Source organism: Megalobrama amblycephala, linkage group LG16, assembly GCF_018812025.1.
Source record: "Megalobrama amblycephala isolate DHTTF-2021 linkage group LG16, ASM1881202v1, whole genome shotgun sequence".
Taxonomy (NCBI): Eukaryota; Metazoa; Chordata; class Actinopteri; order Cypriniformes; family Xenocyprididae; genus Megalobrama; species Megalobrama amblycephala.
The window spans coordinates 37,090,432-37,109,800 of record NC_063059.1 but is presented as its reverse complement, the minus strand read 5'-3'; the positions used below and the strand labels follow the sequence as shown (position 1 = coordinate 37,109,800).

The 19,369-nt window shown below is 38.9% G+C and overlaps 1 protein-coding gene and 1 long non-coding RNA gene across 2 annotated transcripts; both read left to right on the top strand.

The window, feature by feature from the left end:
- The first annotated feature begins 1,003 nt into the window (after positions 1-1,003).
- LOC125248735 lies at positions 1,004-2,154 on the top strand. The gene is made up of 2 exons (XR_007180357.1): positions 1,004-1,196; positions 1,323-2,154. It is a non-coding gene; the product is annotated as an uncharacterized LOC125248735 (long non-coding RNA).
- Positions 2,155-10,067: 7,913 nt separating this feature from the next.
- Positions 10,068-18,267, top strand: LOC125248717 (E3 ubiquitin/ISG15 ligase TRIM25-like). The gene is made up of 8 exons (XM_048160835.1): positions 10,068-10,540; positions 10,952-11,527; positions 11,743-11,838; positions 12,073-12,306; positions 12,426-12,578; position 12,641; positions 17,301-17,360; positions 17,499-18,267. Exons 2-8 carry the CDS (start codon positions 10,967-10,969, stop codon positions 18,053-18,055), a joined length of 1,662 nt encoding a protein of 553 aa, XP_048016792.1. The 5' UTR covers positions 10,068-10,540; positions 10,952-10,966; the 3' UTR covers positions 18,056-18,267.
- The last annotated feature ends 1,102 nt before the right edge of the window (positions 18,268-19,369 follow it).

Below are 19,369 nucleotides of genomic sequence, written 5' to 3'. Positions count from 1 at the left end.
GCTTGTCAATCACTGCCGTGACGTTCCTTGTGCGAGACAAGCGGCTGCTCTCTCCAGTAACTTTCCACACTCCACAGGCGCCGCATGCAATGTTTTTGTCAGGAGACAGGAGTAACAACTGCAGATTATGAGTTACCTGCGGTGAGTCCGACATAATGAATCCACTAACACGACACAGCGAATGCCGGTGGTAAACACTCGTGTTCCAATACTCGTGCATGAGTTTTGGGAGGCGTTCCCTCGAAATGAGCTGTGAAGGAAGGGGGTTGTTCTTACGCATGCGCTCATTTCAAAAACTCACTAACAGTCTTTGGATTCTCAGTCGACGAAAAGATCCTCTTTAGCACCTTTAAAGTGCGTCCGAATATGCCGACTTACCTACTATATAGTAGGGGAAAATAGTATGTGAAAGGAGCAGTATGTCCGAAATCCTCAGTAATCATAAAAGAGTAGTCGAGAAGTTCCCGGATGGCCTACTGTTCCCGCCCAGATTCTGAAGTGTTCATCCGATGGACGCTCTTCTATCCCAGGAGGCCACGGGAGAGGATACGTCACACTCAAACACGGATGAGAAAAGCGGCGCGGATGTTTTCAAATGTGAGTATAAAACCAAAAACTTGGTTCCTTGTGTTAAAATCGCATTTGTTGAACTACTGTAGAGGTGTAAAGACGCTAGTATAGTTGTGATTTTGCTGTAAAAACACGCTTTAGCTGAGAGGGGAGCTTCAATAAACACACATTCGTCTCCAAAGTGGATTTACATGAATTCCAAACCATATACATCATAAAGTCGATTACTAAACGTTTATTTAACATCTGACAGGAAAATATTCAATAAGTATTGCAGATAATGAGTACATCACAATATGAAATATACATCATGAGTGATGTGTGTGTGTATTATGTAGAATTCACTGTCTGTTCCCAACACTTTACATGAATGTAAATAAACAACTGTACAAGTGACTAGACATAAGTTATCTATTTTATTTGTCTGTTAGTACTGTTGGTAAATTAAGGAACATTTGTATTGAATAAAAAGTGAGTTAACACATCATCAACATGTAAATGTAGTATTGAGCACATAAATCTCAGAGGAAACTTGAATCTCGTCTGATGTTACAGGGACAGATGATCACGTGTGTTTATCCAGTGGAGAGAGGCTGATGAAGGAATGATGCCATCAAAGGCTTTGAGTGAGTATACTACAGAAATTAATACAAATCTATTTAAATATTAACTTGTAGTTTATTTTAATTACTGTAATTTCAAACAGTTATTACAGCACTTCTGATTATTGATGTCTGTATGTTTTTCTGCAGAGCTTTTGTGGAGCAGGACCTGCAAGGCAAGATGACGGCGGCATTTGTGGGGAAAAGAAACCTGAATAATGAGTGAATTTATATGTTTGGGTGAACTAGCCCTTTAAGCCCCCAATTTACATTTATTTACAGGTTTGCTTTTGGTAGATTCTTTTATCAAAAGTGACATACAGTGCTCTTATTACAGGGATGATCCCCATGGAGTAACCTGGAGTAAAGTGTCTTGATTAAGGACGGTGACAGCTGCGGAGATTGAACCAGCAACATTCTGCTCACCTTTAGCCCACTACACCACTAAAATAATAAAGCTGAAACAAAAAAATAGCACATAATTGTAAAAATATTGAATGAAATATGGCAGGAAATAGAATTCTGACATGAATTATTAAACGTTTCAATCAGTTTAAATGTTTTACATGTAGTCTTGTTCATGGAGAGCACATGAATGTTTGGAGCAGACAGAGTATCTTCTCCCACTCTTGCTTCAAGGTTGTGGCATTCAGCGGTCCATCATCATCTTCCTCATCCTCTGGATCAAAGATGTCTCCATTGAGAGGAGCAGCAATGAGGGACATTATAGATGGCAAAGACAGGCGAAGGTGTTCGTGGTGGTCAGCTGCTTCATCAGAATAAAGCTGCAGAATTGGCACAGCTGTGTTGAGATGGCAGAAGGACTGTAAATACCTGATTGTTAGATCAATAAATTTGAATAAAGCTTTGTTTCATGTGTTGTTGACTTGTATATGTATTTATTTATTGTGATGATTACTTTTATTCATTCTATAACTCATTTATGTTTCCTATTGTCTGTAAATAAAATATATTTATTTTATTAATTCATTGCTTGACTGTAAATTGAGATGTATTCACATCAGCTGTATTTGTCTAGTGTGTGTTCATGCACAGCTATGTCATATGACAAAACATGTTTTGCTTGTTTTACTAATGACTTTTTTATTTTCAGTAAAAAAGTCATATAATTAAGTATTGGTCAGCATTTATTATTATTGTAAGTGTTAGGGTGGTCTAGCAATGCTGTTCATTCTGGTAATCTTATCTTTAGTAGTAATATGTCAGTCTTCTCCAAGGTGAGATATTCGAGCAGCTGTCCGACATCTCCTTTGTGCAGATATTGCAAATGCTGAGGAAAACTGTACTAGGTAGCGTTGTCAAGTTACTGGTGCTGTGAGGTGTTAGTGCACCTGTCATATTTTATTATATTATTATTGCAGAACTAACAATGAACAATCATAATGACAAAAAAGAGATTATATACACAGAAAAAAAGCACAATGACAAGGTTAAATATCTGAATAATTCATCATAAGGCTTCAAAGGCTTTCATAAGGCTTTTTTTTAATTATAAGCCTAAGGCCGGGTTCACACCGCAAGCGGCAGCAGAGCGGAAGCAGCGCGTTAGCAGCGCGTGAGCGTGAACTGCAGCTGCAGAGACGCGCGAGTATTCACACTGGAAGCGTTTGTACAGCGTCTCAGCAGCGGCTCGAAGCTACATATAAAATGAGCTTTCTTTACAAAGACAGCTATAAATTTGTTTTTATAATTGGTCATTGTTAAACTTGATAGGCTTGAAAGTTTGTTAACATGCAAGGTGTACAACACACACATATAAACATAAAATAAATAAAAATAAATAAATAAAAGCCTCGTGTCATCCATTGCTGCACACGAATGAGGTAAGCTTTGTGTTTTACATCATCTGACGCATGAACATGTTTACAAGACTGCAAACTCGGCGAAAAAGACAGCAAACTCGGGTTTGATTTGGGTATGCAAGAGCCTATATTGCTGTCTGTGTAATAACTAAAATAATATTTATATATCATATTTTCTGGCTAGTTTAGTTTAGTTTTCTATAATATACCATACTTTAGCCCAAACTGAATAATTAAAAACAAGTTTAAATGAGTGAATCTTCTATAAATATTTTTTAATATTGATTTTCTTTCATGACATACTTCAATTCTTGTTAAAACACACTAGATATGCTTATTCTGTGCATTTTGAGCACTTTTTGTGTGAAATCATATTTATTTTGTCCATCAAAGGTGTAGGGCTACTTTCACTTTAATTGAGCGTTAGCAGCGCAGCAAAAATAGACCTAGCGCCGAAACGATCGCGGCACTGCTGCTTCTGCTCTGCTCCTGCTCCGTGCTGCCGCGCAGCCTCTGCGTGCGGTGTGAACGCTCTCATCTGTTAACATGGGCGCCGAAAAAAATACGCGCTGCTTCTGCTCTGCTGCCGCTTGCGGTGTGAACCCGGCCTAAGGGATGAAACGACAGTTAAAGTCAACAAGAAAAAGGAAAACAGGAGATTTAAGCCACTTTTGCTTGTGGATAAAATTGTATGCATATAAAATAAAGAAATTAACAACATATTCAAAAGATCACGATTTTTGGGTTTTCATTCAATAAAAAAATATCTTTAAGGATAAAACTGTGGGTCACATTAGTAGGGCAAAAAAAAAAAATCTAATTTAAGATATTTACAGATATGAATTAAACCAGTCACTCATAGCTTTTAAGTTGTTGCGCTTTTGATAACGTCGTAAGTCACATGATAACGTCAACATGGCGGATTATATCCGGATCACATTCATACTCAACGAGATTAGTACCTACCCTTTTAGGCTTGTTAAGTAAGTACTTACTCATTTTTGGTAAGTACTTACTTAATTGGTCGTTTGATTGATCGTGGACGTTTGATTGGTCAGAGGGACGTGTTCATGAGTTCATGAGGACGGACTGCTCGATTGCTCCTGTCTGCCTCTCTGCTCAGTGTTTTGCCTGCCTGCTGTCTGACCTACGCTCGAAGCTTCGTGGAGTTTATCCTAAATCTTTCTCTTTATTCCTATTCACATAATATAACTTTCTTATTTTTCACTAGATTACTTAACCTATTGCATAGTATTACTAAACGGAACGATTTATTACTAGTAATCTACCAGCGTAATCACCTAGTGTCAGCCATAGCCCGCTAGCCTGCTAGCTACCGTCTATTTTTTTCCTCTAAACTAACCTTCCTTGTCGATCTAATGGCGGATTTATCCGATGTATGTTATTCTGATCTGTCCTCGCCAGATCGGGAAGCTGTGGAGACTTTGCTGCCCGGCATTCATCGATCCACCGCGAGGTACAGCGTCCCGCACATCACCCTTGCCCCAGGCACCGGCAAGCGACCGAGACATCCAGCTAGCGAGTCCCGTGTGCGATGCAGCTTTTCGGACGGCGTACAAAAACACGGTCAGTCATGTCCGACGATTATCATGTGTATTAACTGCAACATGTACAGCTTAGCTCTTTCTGTCAGCAGTGAGACTTACACATGTGATAAATGCAGGGATATTGTCAGGCTGACAGAGAGAATCTCAGAATTAGAGACACGCATCCAAACTTTAATTGAGGATAGTGAGAATGAAAGGGCCTTAGATACTGCTTTGGATGCGACTAGCCTAGTAAACACTGCACATTCGGTTCCGGTTGTAGAAGCCACGCAGCAGGCTAACTGGGTGACTGTGAGGCGGCATAGTGGCAAGAACAAACACCACTCTTCCGTTCCGATTAGAACATCAAACAGGTTCTCCCCACTCAGTGACGCACCCACTGAGAATCCTGTTGAAAGTGCCCTAGTTATTGGCGATTCTATTACACGGAACGTGAAAATAGAGACACCAGCCACCATAGTCACATGTTTGCCGGGGCCAGAGCACCTGACATCAAAGCAAATTTAAAAGTGCTGGCTAATGCTAAACGTAAATATTCTAAAATCATTATCCACGTCGGCACAAATGATGTTCGACTTCGTCAGTCGGAGATCACTAAAATTAACATTAAAGAGGTGTGTGAACTCGCAAATTCAATGTCAGCAGAAGTAATTTGTTCTGGCCCTCTTCCTGTTCGTCGGAGTGATGAGATAGTTAGCAGGTTATCATCACTCAATGGCTGGCTGTCTAAGTGGTGTCCGCAGAATAATATAGGTTTCATAGACAATTGGAAAAGCTTTTGGGGCAGACCTGATCTGTTGAAAAGAGATTGTATTCATCCCTCCCGGGATGGTGCTGCTCTTCTATCTAGAAATTTGGCAAATAGTCTTAGAGCTAAACCATGACAAACCAGGGCCCAGATCAGGACGCAGACAAACTGGCTAAACCGACCGTCTGCTAGCTGCCTCACGTCACAGAACTCAAATAATTCACAGCACATAGAAACTCTTTCACCTAGATATTATCACATAGAGACTGTGTCTGTACCTCGAACTAGTAAATACAAAAAACTTCCGAAACCTTTTAAGGGTAAAAATTTAATTGATGTTCAAAAAATGAAAATCACAGATAAATTAGATAAACAAATGATAAAGCTTGGGCTACTGAATATTAGATCTATTTCTTCAAAAGCACTTATTGTAAATGAAATTATCACAGAAAATAAACTAGACTTGCTGTGTTTGACAGAAACCTGGCTAAAACCAGACGATTACATTATTTTAAATGAGTCTAGTCCTCAAGGTTATGACTATCGACACAATCCTCGACAGAAAGGCAAAGGGGGAGGTGTTGCTGTAATTTATAGTAATATATTCAGAATCATTCAAAAGAATTTCAAATATAACTCCTTTGAAGTGATGGTGCTTTATGTAACATTATGTAAGTTGACATTTGTGCTGGCTACTGTATACAGGCCACCAGGGCACCATACTGACTTTATCAAAGAATTTGCTGATTTTCTATCAGAGTTAGTACTGGCTGCGGATAAAGTCCTTGTTGTTGGTGATTTTAATATCCATGTAGATAATAATAAAGACGCATTTGGATTGGCATTTGCAGACATTTTAAACTCTATTGGAGTTAGACAACACGTGTCAGGACCCACTCATTGTCGTAATCATACCTTAGATCTAATACTGTCGCATGGAATTGATATTGATGCTGTTGAAATTCTACAGCAGAGCGATGATATATCAGATCATTATTTAGTGTCGTGTATAATACAGTTAGCCAAGGCTACAAAACCACCACCCAGCCATAAATATGGTAGAACCATCACTTCTACCACTAAAGATTGCTTTATAAATAATCTCCCCGAGCAGTTTCATTGCCTTAGTACACCTGACAACTTAGAAGAACTCGATGCTGCAACAGAAACTATTGGCTCTCTCTTTTCCAGCACATTAGATGCAGTCGCTCCTTTACGTCTAAAGAAGATTAAGGAAACTAATCCAACGCTGTGGTATGATGAGCACACTCGGGCTCTAAAACGAGCTGTGAGAAAAGCTGAACGTAGTTGGAAGAAAACAAAACTAGAAGTTTTTCGCCTTTCGTGGAAAGAAAAAATGATTGAGTACAGAACGGCTATAAGAAATGCTAGATCTACTTATTTTTCAAATCTCTTAATAGAAAACAAACATAATCCTAGGTACTTATTTGACACAGTGGCTAAATTAACTAGAAACAGAGATTCAACTGCTGACGTTTCCAAAGAGCACAGCAGTAATGACTTTATGAACTTCTTTACTTGCAAGATTGACAATATTAGAGAGAAAATTATAAACATGCAACCGTCTACAGTTTCGCTTCAGACAGTGCACTGTAGTGTCCCTGAGGTAAAACTAGAATCATTCGCCGCTATAGGAGAGGAAGAATTATCTAAACTTATCAAATCATCAAAATCAACAACATGTATGTTAGACCCAATGCCGACTAAACTACTGAAAGAAATGCTTCCAGAGGTCGTAGGTCCACTTCTTGATATAATTAATTCATCGTTAACACTAGGATACGTGCCAAAAACTTTTAAGCAGGCTATTATTAAACCTCTTATTAAAAAACCTCAACTAGATCCGAGAGATTTAGTAAATTACAGGCCAATCTCGAATCTACCTTTTCTGTCAAAGATACTAGAAAAGGCAGTTTCAACACAACTGTGCTCCTTTTTAGAAAGAAATGGAATCTGTGAGGATTTCCAGTCAGGATTTAGACCATACCATAGTACTGAGACTGCTCTCGTTAGAGTTACAAACGATCTACTCTTATCATCCGATCGTGGCTGTATTTCTCTATTAGTGTTATTAGATCTCAGTGCTGCTTTTGACACTATCGATCACAACATTCTTTTAAAAAGACTTGAAAACTATATTGGCATTAGTGGAATTGCTTTGGCATGGTTCAAATCTTACTTATCTGACCGTTATCAGTCTGTAGTAGTTAATGAAGAGATGTCGTATCGATCACAAGTTCAATATGGAGTACCACAAGGCTCAGTACTAGGACCGTTGCTTTTCACTCTGTACATGCTGCCCTTAGGAGAGATAATTAGGAAGCATGGTGTTAGTTTTCACTGCTACGCTGACGATACTCAGCTCTATATTTCCTCGCGCCCTGGCGAAACCTACAAATTCACAAAACTAACAGAATGCATAGCTGACATTAAAAACTGGATGACAAGAAATTTCTTATTATTAAATTCAGAAAAAACTGATATCCTAATCTTTGGACCAAAAACTTCCTCACGAAAAAACCTTGAATACTCTCTAACACTTGACGGGTGCTCCATTAAATCTTCGTCCTCAGTTAGGAACCTGGGTGTGCTCTTTGATACCAATCTTTCATTTGAAAGTCATGTTTCTAGTATCTGTAAAACCGCCTTCTTCCATCTAAAAAATATATCTAAATTACGACATATGCTCTCAATGACAAATGCGGAACAGTTGGTTCATGCATTCATGACCTCAAGACTAGATTACTGTAACGCTCTACTGGGTGGTTGTTCTGCTCGGCTTTTAAACAGACTACAGTTGGTCCAAAATGCGGCAGCTAGAGTTCTTACTAGAACCAGAAAGTATGACCATATTAGCCCAGTTCTGTCAACATTACATTGGCTCCCTATTAAACATCGTATAGACTTTAAAATCTTGCTACTTACTTATAAAGCTCTAAATGGTTTAGCTCCCCAATATCTAAGCGAGCTCTTGGTGCATTATAGTCCTTCACGTCTATTGCGATCTCAGAATTCAGGCCAGTTGATAATACCCAGAATATCAAAATCAACTGAAGGCGGCAGATCCTTTTCCTATTTAGCACCTAAACTCTGGAACAATCTTCCTAGCATTGTTCGGGAAGCAGACACACTCTGTCAGTTTAAATCTAGACTAAAAACACATCTCTTTGCTCTTGCATACACATAACACATTATCAATACATTAACATTTTTCAAATCCGTTAAAGGATTGTTACGCTGCAATAATTAGGTCGGCCGGAACCGAGAACATTTCCTATAACACTAGATATACCTGTACATCAGAATAAGAGTGGCATCTACGCTAATATCTGTCTCTCTGCTTATCCTGAGGTTTTCCGGGTGCTGGATCCAGGCCGTATCCAGATCAGATGGAGAACCTGTGTCTGGACCTGACTACAACGTAGCCCAGGAGACAATGGGCCTACAGATCCAGTTCTGGCTGCATCTATAATTCAGATTTTTAAATCTCCGTATCCGCTTACATATATTTATATATAATCTATTTTTAATCTCTATAATAAAAATGTATAATTCAGATTTTGATCTCCATATCCATTTACATATATTATATATATCTTCCAAGGGGTTTTTTCCCTCCTAGGACTTTTTTCCCAGTGCTAGCACGCTGGGTTTTTCTCCTAGGGGGTTTTTTCCACCCCTGGGAGTCAGCCGACATTGGCTTAATGTAGCACCATCTTGTATATGTTACATATTACCACGCTTGCTTGTACAGCTTATTTTTAACCATTTCTCTTTTTTCTGTGCTCCTAATATGTAAAGCTGCTTTGAAACAATTACAAATTGTAAAAAGCGCTATATAAATAAATTTGACTTGACTTGACTTGACTTACTGAAATTAAGTACCTACTCAGTGAGTAGGCGGTTTCGGACGCAGCCATAGTATCAGGCCATCAAGCTGTTCAATAAACTGTTTAAAACACAGTCACCCGATCAATACTGAGATTCTACATGTTTTCACTTAAAAAGGCTAAAAAGAAACTGCTTTAAAGGTGCTGAGGATCTTTTCGTCAACTGAGAAACCAAAGACTGTTACTGAGTTTTTTAAATGAGCGCATGCGTAAGAACAACGCCCCCTCCTTCGAAGGAACGCCTCCCAAAACTCGTAAACACTCGTATTGGAACACGAGTGTTTACCACCGGCATTCGCTGTGTCGTGTTAGTGGATTCGTTATGTCGGACTCACCGCAGGTAACTCATAATCTGCAGTTGTTACTCCTGTCTCCTGACAAAAACATTGCATGCGGCGCCTGTGGAGTGTGGAAAGTTACCGGAGCGCGCAGTCGCGCTCGTCTCTCACAAGGAACGTCACAGCAGTGATTGACAAGCCAGAGGGCCAATCGTTTACACGATGATCGCGTAAAAGATTGGCTGATGTTTTTAAGGCCCTACCTCGTGCACAGATGATGTATATTAATATTATTCCTTTCAGTGCACCTAATAAATAGTCTTTTATCAGTTAGTAAAGACAGTTTCAAGTAATATTGCAAAAATCTATAAAACATCCTCTTTAGCACCTTTAAGAGACATGACGGTCTGCTCTGCTCGATATTGAAGGGACTTTCGCCGCACTAGAGTGACGCTGTTTGCGTCACTGAAATAAACAAATCTGATTGCACGGTACGTTTTGGAGTTGACTCGAATCGCGACGGATGGCGGACTGACCAGACTGATATACCTTGTAGAATAAATATCAGTCTGGCCTTGCCAGGCAAAAGAAGCAACACTTTTATTAAAACATGTAATGATTTCTGCAATGTTTGATGCCAGTGACATTCTACAACAAACATAAAATCATTAATGATTTAATCATTTCACAGATAGCTGGAAGTGTTAGAAGCTGTTAAAACAGAAACATTTTCTGTATGTTATTACAAACCATCTAGTCTGATAATTGGTGTCAAGAGATACAGTATGATTTCAGCAAAGTACAGAGAGAGCATCAAAACTGCAAAGTCATGGTTTCACATAAACAAGATGTTTACTCTCTCTCTCTCTCTCTCTCTCTCTCTCTCTCATCTGCACACTGAAAACCAGGAAGTTTGTGGATTCAGGAGAAACGAAACCTATTTCCCTGCTACACGAGCCTCTGCTTAAGGATCCACACTCTTCTAGTTTGGTTAAGGCTGTTAAGGAGTGGATATCTGACTTGTTATTTTGTCAAAGCAGGTAAGAACGTCATAATCCTTAACAAAAGGTTTTAATATCTTTTTGCTTGCATTGAAAAATCAACATTCAATTATTACTATATGTGTTTGATAATATTTATATGTTAATCTAGATGTATTATGTTTATTCTTCTGGTTACAGATGAAGAGTTTAAGATTCTTTCATATTAATACACAAAACTATAAGCATTTTGTAGATTTTTATACAAGCTCTCTTTCATTAATGATTTACATGTGAAGACACTAAGTGCCGTCTGAAATTTTCTTCTAAAATAAGCATTTTTATCACGCTCGTTTGTTTAGGTTCAGTAATTTCACTTTAATGGCAGTTAATAAAAATGCTCATTTTGGAAGAAAATTTCAGATGGCACTTAGAGGCTTATGCATCTGAAGTCTTCATGTGTATTTATAGGTTACTCCTTCAGAAATGTCTGAATCTGCAGCGAGTCAGTATGTGAATCAGTTCAGCTGTCCAGTCTGTTTGGATCCTCTGAAGGAGCCGGTGACGATTCCCTGTGGACACAGTTACTGTATGAGCTGTATTACTGACTGCTGGGGCCAGAAGGAGCAGGGGCCGCCGTACCGCTGTCCCCAATGCAGAGAGAGCTTCAGTCAGAGACCTCTACTGAAGAAGAACACTCTGATAGCTGAGATGATGGAGACGCTGCAGAAGACGTCCCTACAAACGGCTGCTGTGGAGTGTGATGTTTGCACTACAGAGAAGAACAGAGCTGTAAAGTCCTGTCTGCAGTGCTTGGCCTCCTTCTGTCAAACTCACCTGCAGCTTCACTATGAATCTCCTGCGTTTATGAAGCACAAACTAGTCCAAGCTTCCAGAAACATTCAGGAGAACATCTGCCTCAGTCATGGGAAACTTGTTGAGTTTTACTGTCAGGAAGATCATCAGTGCATTTGTTACTTGTGTATGATTGACAATCATAACGGACACCGTTTGGTTTCTCTGGAATCTGAATGGACAAATCAAAAGGTAAATGCTTATTCATGTTCATCTGTGATTCATAGTTTTATATGATTAACTTTTTATCCAATCCACTATTCGTACAAGTATACAGATGATATTAAACTTTATTTTGCATAAACAAAAGTGTGCTTTTTTGAGGAATTGGTCTCTGATTTTAGTCTCTGGCTTGCAGCCCAATTTTTCTTTTACATATTAACTTTGTACATTAACAACATCTTCAGAAAGAGTTAAAGGAGATCAAGGAGGAGTGTCAGAAGCTGATCCAGGAGCGAGAGAGAGGTCAGCAGGAACTCAGAGAAGCTGTGAAGTCTTTTAAAGTGAGTATCAGTACTATGAAGACCAGATGACTCGTCAAATCACGAATACAACAGATATACTATATGTTTTAATGTTTTAAATAGGCAAAATTCAAATCTTGACATTTTCATCAGACTGAAAGCATAATCACTTTTGGATTTCAACAACATCTATGATAATGGAAATGGTCACATGAATGTATTATTTAAGCTGTTGTTCCTGTCTGCATGATCAGATCTTTGTGTCTCTGACAGAGTTCAGCTCTAGAGACCATGGAGGACATTGAGAAGGTCTTCACTGAGCTCATCTGCTCTCTTGAGAAGAAACGCTCTGAGATTAAAGAGCAGATCAGAGCTCAGGAGAAGACTGAGATAGATCGAGCAGAGGAACTTCACAAACATCTGGATCAAGAGCTGACAGAACTCAGAAAAAGACAAGCAGAGATTGAGAAACTTCTGAATAATGAAGATCAGATCCAGTGTCTGAAGGTAATGAAAGTCCTTTCATCGGTAGGCTATACCATCATGTTTCTATACTTACTCACTGTTTCACATTTTTGAATAGTCTCTTTTACGTAACAAGCAGTGCTATATTATTCTGATTTCAGAGCTGTCAGTCTGTGTGTGTTTTACCTTCATTTGAAGACGTTCCCAGCTTCACTCAACACACTCATCTGTCTTTTAAAGACATTTCAATCTCAGCGTTTAAGGAGGTTTTGGAGGACGCCTGTCAACAGCAAAGGCAAGAATATCTCAAGAAGGTCTGAATGCTTCTTTTCCTTGAAATATATAATGTGTCATTCATACTATGTATGATTACTAGGGTTGTAATGGTATTATCAATATTGCGGTATCGCGATAGCAAAATTGTCTCGATATTGTCGTGGTCACCTGACTGTATGTAATGATAACCTGCAGGCAAAAAGTGTAGTTTTTTTTTTTTTTTTCAGCCAAGTGGAACAGAATGGAGGGAAGTGGGAAATAGGGTTGGGAACTAAGAAACAGTTCTTATCCAGAACAAAGTGCGAGGAGCGTATTCTTTAATAGAGACGTCTCACCTCATGAATATTACAACAATGAATGCAGTGAAAAGCCCTCGCGCTACTATATGTCAGGTATCAATGCAGAGAGAGAGGTGCACAAAGCTGCACGATTAGTCTTCAAAAGATTGCGTTCTCGATTTCATTACCCATATGATCTAATTCCTAAATGACAACGATTCGCCCATGTAGGCTATATTAAACTTCAGACAAAAATAAAATCGCCACATTCAAATCTGTGTTCGTGCTGCCACTGATCTAGAGAGCAGTTGTCATGATAGATATAAACAGCTTCACAAACTATCTTTTCAAACACACAGTATCATTATTTTTGTTACAAATATTCCATTTATAACAGACGTATCCAAAAGTTTAGTATTCAGATAAACAACTGTTGTCTATGTTTCTGTAGACAACAGTGAATAAATCACCTTTTGAAAATGCTTAAAATAGTCTAAAGGCCCCGATACACTTCAAACAAAATCGAAGAACGAACTGATGTGACGTCATTTCGAACAAAATCAGGCCAAAATGAAGTTCGTTTTGTGTTCTTTTTGGAAGTTCATAACGGCTTGCTCTCACGAGAAGTTCGCTCCAGCTGCAAAACATCTTCCTACTACCATCGGCTCCGCCTTCATTAGCTTGGAACTGTTCTCTGACTCATTTCGTCTGTAGAGTTTGTTGAGGTAAGGATGAGGTTGTTATGATCAGGTGCTTTTCTTATGCTTTCTATAAAAATGCTTGCAATTTTCTAATTTTTGTTGTGTTTATTTTATTACTGAGAAGAAAGTGTACAGCATGTATTTACATATTCATCTAACCGTCGCTCTCAGCAGTGTGGGCGGCGTCAGATGTTCGTTTACAGTATATCGCTGCTCACGCATTTCGAACTTCGTTTTACTCCTAAACAATGTACGAAAAATAACTTCTTTTGAAGTATATCGGGGCCTTAACTAATATATCGATTGCATTGTTATGCCACTAGGTGGCAATAAATTACTGTTAAAACTAGAATCATTCTTTCAGAAACAAGTGACGTGTTTATGAATCCAATTTGTGAATTTGTGGTGACACTTTACAATAAGGTTAATTTGTTAACACTAACATGAACTAACCACGAGGAATACATTTGTTACTGTTGTAGAAGCCATTTTAATGCAATACATGTCTTCTCCATTGGGTGTCGCTCTAATGTGGCTGTATATTTAGAGCACAGGGTTAAAGGATTAGTTCACTTTTAAATAAACTTTTGCTGATAATTTACTCACCCCCATGTCATCCAAGATGTCCATGTCTTTCTTTCTTCAGTCGAAAAGAAATTAAGGTTTTTGATGTAAACATTCTAGGATTTTTCTCCATATCATTCATTTCAATGGGCACCAAACGGTTGAAGGTCCAAATGTCAGCTTCAGTGCAGCTTCAAAGGGCTTTAAACGACACCAGACGATACTAGACGATGAATAAGGGTCTTATCTAGCGAAACGATCGGTCATTTAAAAAAAAATTAAAAAGTTTAAGTTTTATAAGCACAAATGCTGGCTTTGCTCTTTTCTCCGATGCACGTTCGTGACGTCACGTAATACGCAATTACATTGAAAAGGTCACGGTTGACGTAGGCGTAGCAACCACAGTTTCATTCGCTCAGGATTGTGTATAGGAAATCTATGAAAAGTCAAAAATTTCTGTCCTGACAAAAATTTTCTTTTAGGCTTTCTAATTTTAAAACACCCAGGATACGCACACCTTTCAAGCGTGAGTTTAAAATATTCTAACTGACCCCCAGAGTGAGTTTTTTTTTTTAAGGCGACCCTTATTTTAGAACGTTTGCCCTTATTGTTTCCATGGTGACGTGTGCGTGTCGCGTGCGTCACGAGCGCTGAACGTAGCCACAACAACACTGTATGAGAGATTGATGACTATTATTTTGTTTTTCCTTTTTTATTTTAAATATTCGCAAACTTGCTTACATGTCTTCAACTATATGATATTCTGATTATCAAATATGTGTGAGTGAGTGTGTTTTGTCATTTAAAAACCTTTATAAATGATCTTTATCTTGATCTATGATCTTGATCTATGATCGTGCAGTCTGAACTCGGCTTAAGATGGGCGCCGCCATCTTAAGCCGAGTTCAGACTGCACGATTTTCAAAGTAGTCGGGTAACTGTTCTTTTCACACTGTATGACTATCTTGGCAAGCATTCAGTCGCTGCTGTGTTCATACTGTTGGAGAGTTGGAGGTAAATAAATAACTTTTCAATGTGCTGCTGTTGCGGATGGTCAAGCAAATGTTTGTGCTTTGTTTCTGTTTGATAGAATTGTAATGTTTATCTGAAACGAAGCCATGCTTGCTGATGTTGTGGTCTATAACTCCTCCCCGAACTCTCCGCTGCTCTGTATCTTGCTCTCTCATTGGCTGTCGGTCATCGCCAATGTAGTTTTCAGTCAGAACACTTTTCACACTGCAGGATTTTGAATCGTCGGCGATTCTCTCAGATCGCGTCTTTGCTCATTCACACTGCGTGATTGTCACTCGCGTGAATGAGCACCGATTTGCCTGTGATTTCGGGCATTTGTCGGCGATTTCTCAAAACCTGTCGGCGAGCCAAAATCGGGGCTAAAATCGTGCAGTCTGAACTCGGCTTTAGTTTGCACTGCACTTCACAGAGTTCTGTCAGTCTGATTTACAACAGGTGAATACATCAGTTTCTCCTGAAATGTATGCAAGTAAGTGGCTGGTGAACTGGAAGAATAAGAGAGTAAACTTTATAGTTACTTAGACCCATTATGTGTGTCTGATATGAATAAATGTTGGCAAATTATATTTGAATTCACTGTTTATTGATGCTTCCACTGACGTCTGACATCAGTGTGTATTTTATAAACTCCAAATGTATTGTTTAATGGTGCTTATATGTATTTAAATGTCTGAAACCTTAAAAGAAACATTATATGGCTGAAAACACTGCAAAGCTGTGACGACGAGAGCGCGAAAGCACAGTTTGAATCTAGCAGTTATGTGACGTCGCTGAACATTCTAAATCCCATATGTGGAACCGTACGCCCAGGGGCACAGAAATAAACATCCCATATGGGGGAACGTACCGCTCAAAGGGTTAAACAATAAACTGACACAAAGACATTTGAATATGTGTATACGATCCTCCTTCCGCACATTTGTAATGTAAACACTGACTCGATACTTCCGCCTATGTCAACCGTGACCTTTTCAACGTAATTGCGTATTATGTGACGTCACGAACGCGCATCGGAGAAAAGAGCAAGGCCAGCATTTGTGCTTATAAAACTTAAACTTTTTAATTATTTTTTTTTAAATGAAGATAAGACCCTTATTCATCGTCTTTAAAGCCCTTTGAAGCTGCACTGAAGCTGACATTTGGACCTTCAACCGTTTGGTGCCCATTGAAATGAATGATATGGAGAAAAATCCTAGAATGTTTACATCAAAAACCTTAATTTCTTTTCAACTGAAGAAAGAAAGACATGGACATCTTGGATGACATGGGGGTGAGTAAATTATCAGCAAAAGTTTATTTAAAAGTGGAGTAATCCTTTAATGAGACAACAGGTGTGTTTGGTGGCTGAGAGGCAAACAGTTTTTGACCGTGCTAACCGTGTTAAGCCATACATTGTTTTACTGCACAGATGATTGCTTACGTGTTGACATGGATTATGGATAAAGTGTTCTGTCTGCAAGGAATGAACAGTATAAGAATGAGAGCTCACAGGAAACTGATTGGAAGCAGTGTTTATTGACTGGAACAAAATAAAGAGACAGTTTGCATTTTAACATCTGCGTGTATGGACTTCATGGGCACGCGTGCTTAACATGCTTACTTCTGCCACCGACACCAACGGCTTAATGGAAGGCCGTAATAACTGTATTTGTTAATCTTTGTTAATGTTAGTTAATAAAAATATAGCTGTTCATGTTAGTTTACAGTGCATTAAATAATGTTAACAAAATACAACTCTTGATTTTAATGAAATATTAGTGAATGTTGAAATTAACATTAAAGATTAATGAATGCTGTAGTAATGTAGTTCATTATTAGTTAATGTAGTTAACTAATGTTAACTAATGAACCGTATTTGTAAAGTCTTAGTGAATTTGTTGAGATTAGCAGTCTGTTAAACTCATTTTACAGTTGAGTATTGTGCATTTTTTTCCCTTACTACTGTTTTTTTTATTGGTTGTTTAATATTTTTTCCTTATTATGAAAACTGAAAAACACTACACTGGAAGTTCCTGTTTCAATCTGACAAAGTCTTATTGACTTCAATAAGACTTTGTCAGATAAAGTCAATAAATATCGTATCGTGGACTTTATATCGAGATATTATCGTGAGATTTTGATTTTGTTACATCCCTAATGATTACACCTATTGAATTTACGATTGCGTTTCTTCTCATGTTTTCAGTGTCAAATGTTCATGTTGCACAGACTCCAGAACCAAAGACTCCAAATACATTTTGGCAATGTAAGTTGAGCTGTTTTTCACAAACACAAATAGGCCCTACTGTACATATGAACTGATAAAGATCAGTCAAGTGAAATGTAAAGAATGTAATAATAATAAAGTTTATAATTCTGTTTGTATGCATCCATCCATCCTCAGATTTCTGTCAACTGAAACTGGATCCAAACACAGCACACAAAAACATCATCTTGTCAGAAGAGAACAGAAAAGCAACACATTCGGTTGAAATTCAGCAGTATCCTGATCACCCAGAGCGATTTGATGAGTATCCCTACATCTTGTGTCGAGAGGGTTTGTACGGTCGCTGTTACTGGGAGGTCGAGTGCAGTGGAGACAGATGGGCTGTATCAGTTTGTTACAAAGGAATTGGACGTAAAGAAAAGAGTGAAGACTGTAGACTTGGCTTCAACAAAATATCTTGGAGATTGTCACTTGCTCAACAGAACGTCCATTTCATACATGATAAATCACAGGTCCTTATCCCTGCTGTCTGCTCCTCTAGGATAGGAGTGTATCTGGATCACAGAGCAGGAACTCTGTCCTTCTACAGCGTCTCTGACACAATGACTCTCCTTCACAGAGTCCAGACCACTTTCACTGAACCCTTATACCCTGCTTTTGGGTTTTTAGATGGTTCATCTGTCAGGATCATAGAGAAGAAGAGAGTTCAGACAGACCTGAAAAAAAATAATTGATTGAGTTTCAGATTCAGTTACTAAACTTCTGAAACATGTAGGCCAATATATTTAAATTAAAATGTCATTTGAAGTTTGGATGAACAAAAGGCACAACATTTCTTAATGTTATGAAAATCATCATATTAGAGTGATTTCTGAAGGATCATGTGACACTGAAGACTGGAGTAATGATGCTGAAAATTCAGCTTTGATCACAGGAATAAATTACATTTTAAAATATGTTCAAATAGAAAAGTTATTTTAAATTGTAATAATATTTCACAATATTACTGTTTTTACTGTATTTTTAATTAGATAAATGCAGCCTTGGTGAGCAGACGAAACTTCTTTTAAAAAAAATAAAAATCTTACCGATCCCAAACTTTTGAATGGTAGTGTACTTATAAACAAATTTTATAAATATCAGTTGTTTTAAAGCAGTTTGTCACAGACACGCCAGGCTCCACCTCACCGCAGTATCCACGCACTCAATCACCAGCATACTAATCACCGCCACCTGCACCTCATTCACTCTGCAATCACCAGCACTACAAAGCCACCACACTCACACACACTCACTGTCCGGTCTCGTTTGCACTACAACACTTGTATGCTTACCTTAAGGACTCCCAATCGACATACTTACCTGCTCCAGCGATCTCCTTCATCTCCTTCGTCTCCTTCGTCTCCTGGTCCCTTCGTGTGCTTACCTTCCTGTGTGTGTGAGTGTCTCCAACGTCTCCCTCCATCTCATCTCTGCTCCCGGATCTACAAGTCAAACAAGGACAGTATCTCTTTCTATTCATCTCTCAAGAACCTGATAGCTACTATTTTCACTCTGTGTTCTACACATTGTTCAATAAAACTCACCTGGATTGCTTTTACCTCTGCCTCCGTGTCTATATCATAACAGAAGACCGGACCCTAACAACTTCACGGCATGAGCACCAACGATCCTTTCCAGGAGCTCGTGGACGCGCTGCGTCGAGCACTCACACCACAGCCCTCTACATCGTCACCTCTCAACACGGCTGTCTCCGCACCCGCCAGCACCGCTCCTTCACCTGCATTTACCGCCAGTCCCATGGCCAAACCGGCGCCCTACTCTGGATCGGCGGAGGAATGCAGCGGATTCCTTCTCCAATGTGAACTGGTCCTGGAGATGCAGCCGCACCTCTACACCACTGACACGGCTAAAGTAGCGTTCATTATTTCACAACTGCAAGGGAAGGCTCTGCAATGGGCAGATTCGCTATGGACCCAAAAAGGCCCAGTCGTCAAATCCTATTCGGCGTTCGTCTCCCACTTCCGGGAAGTATTTGGGAAACCACT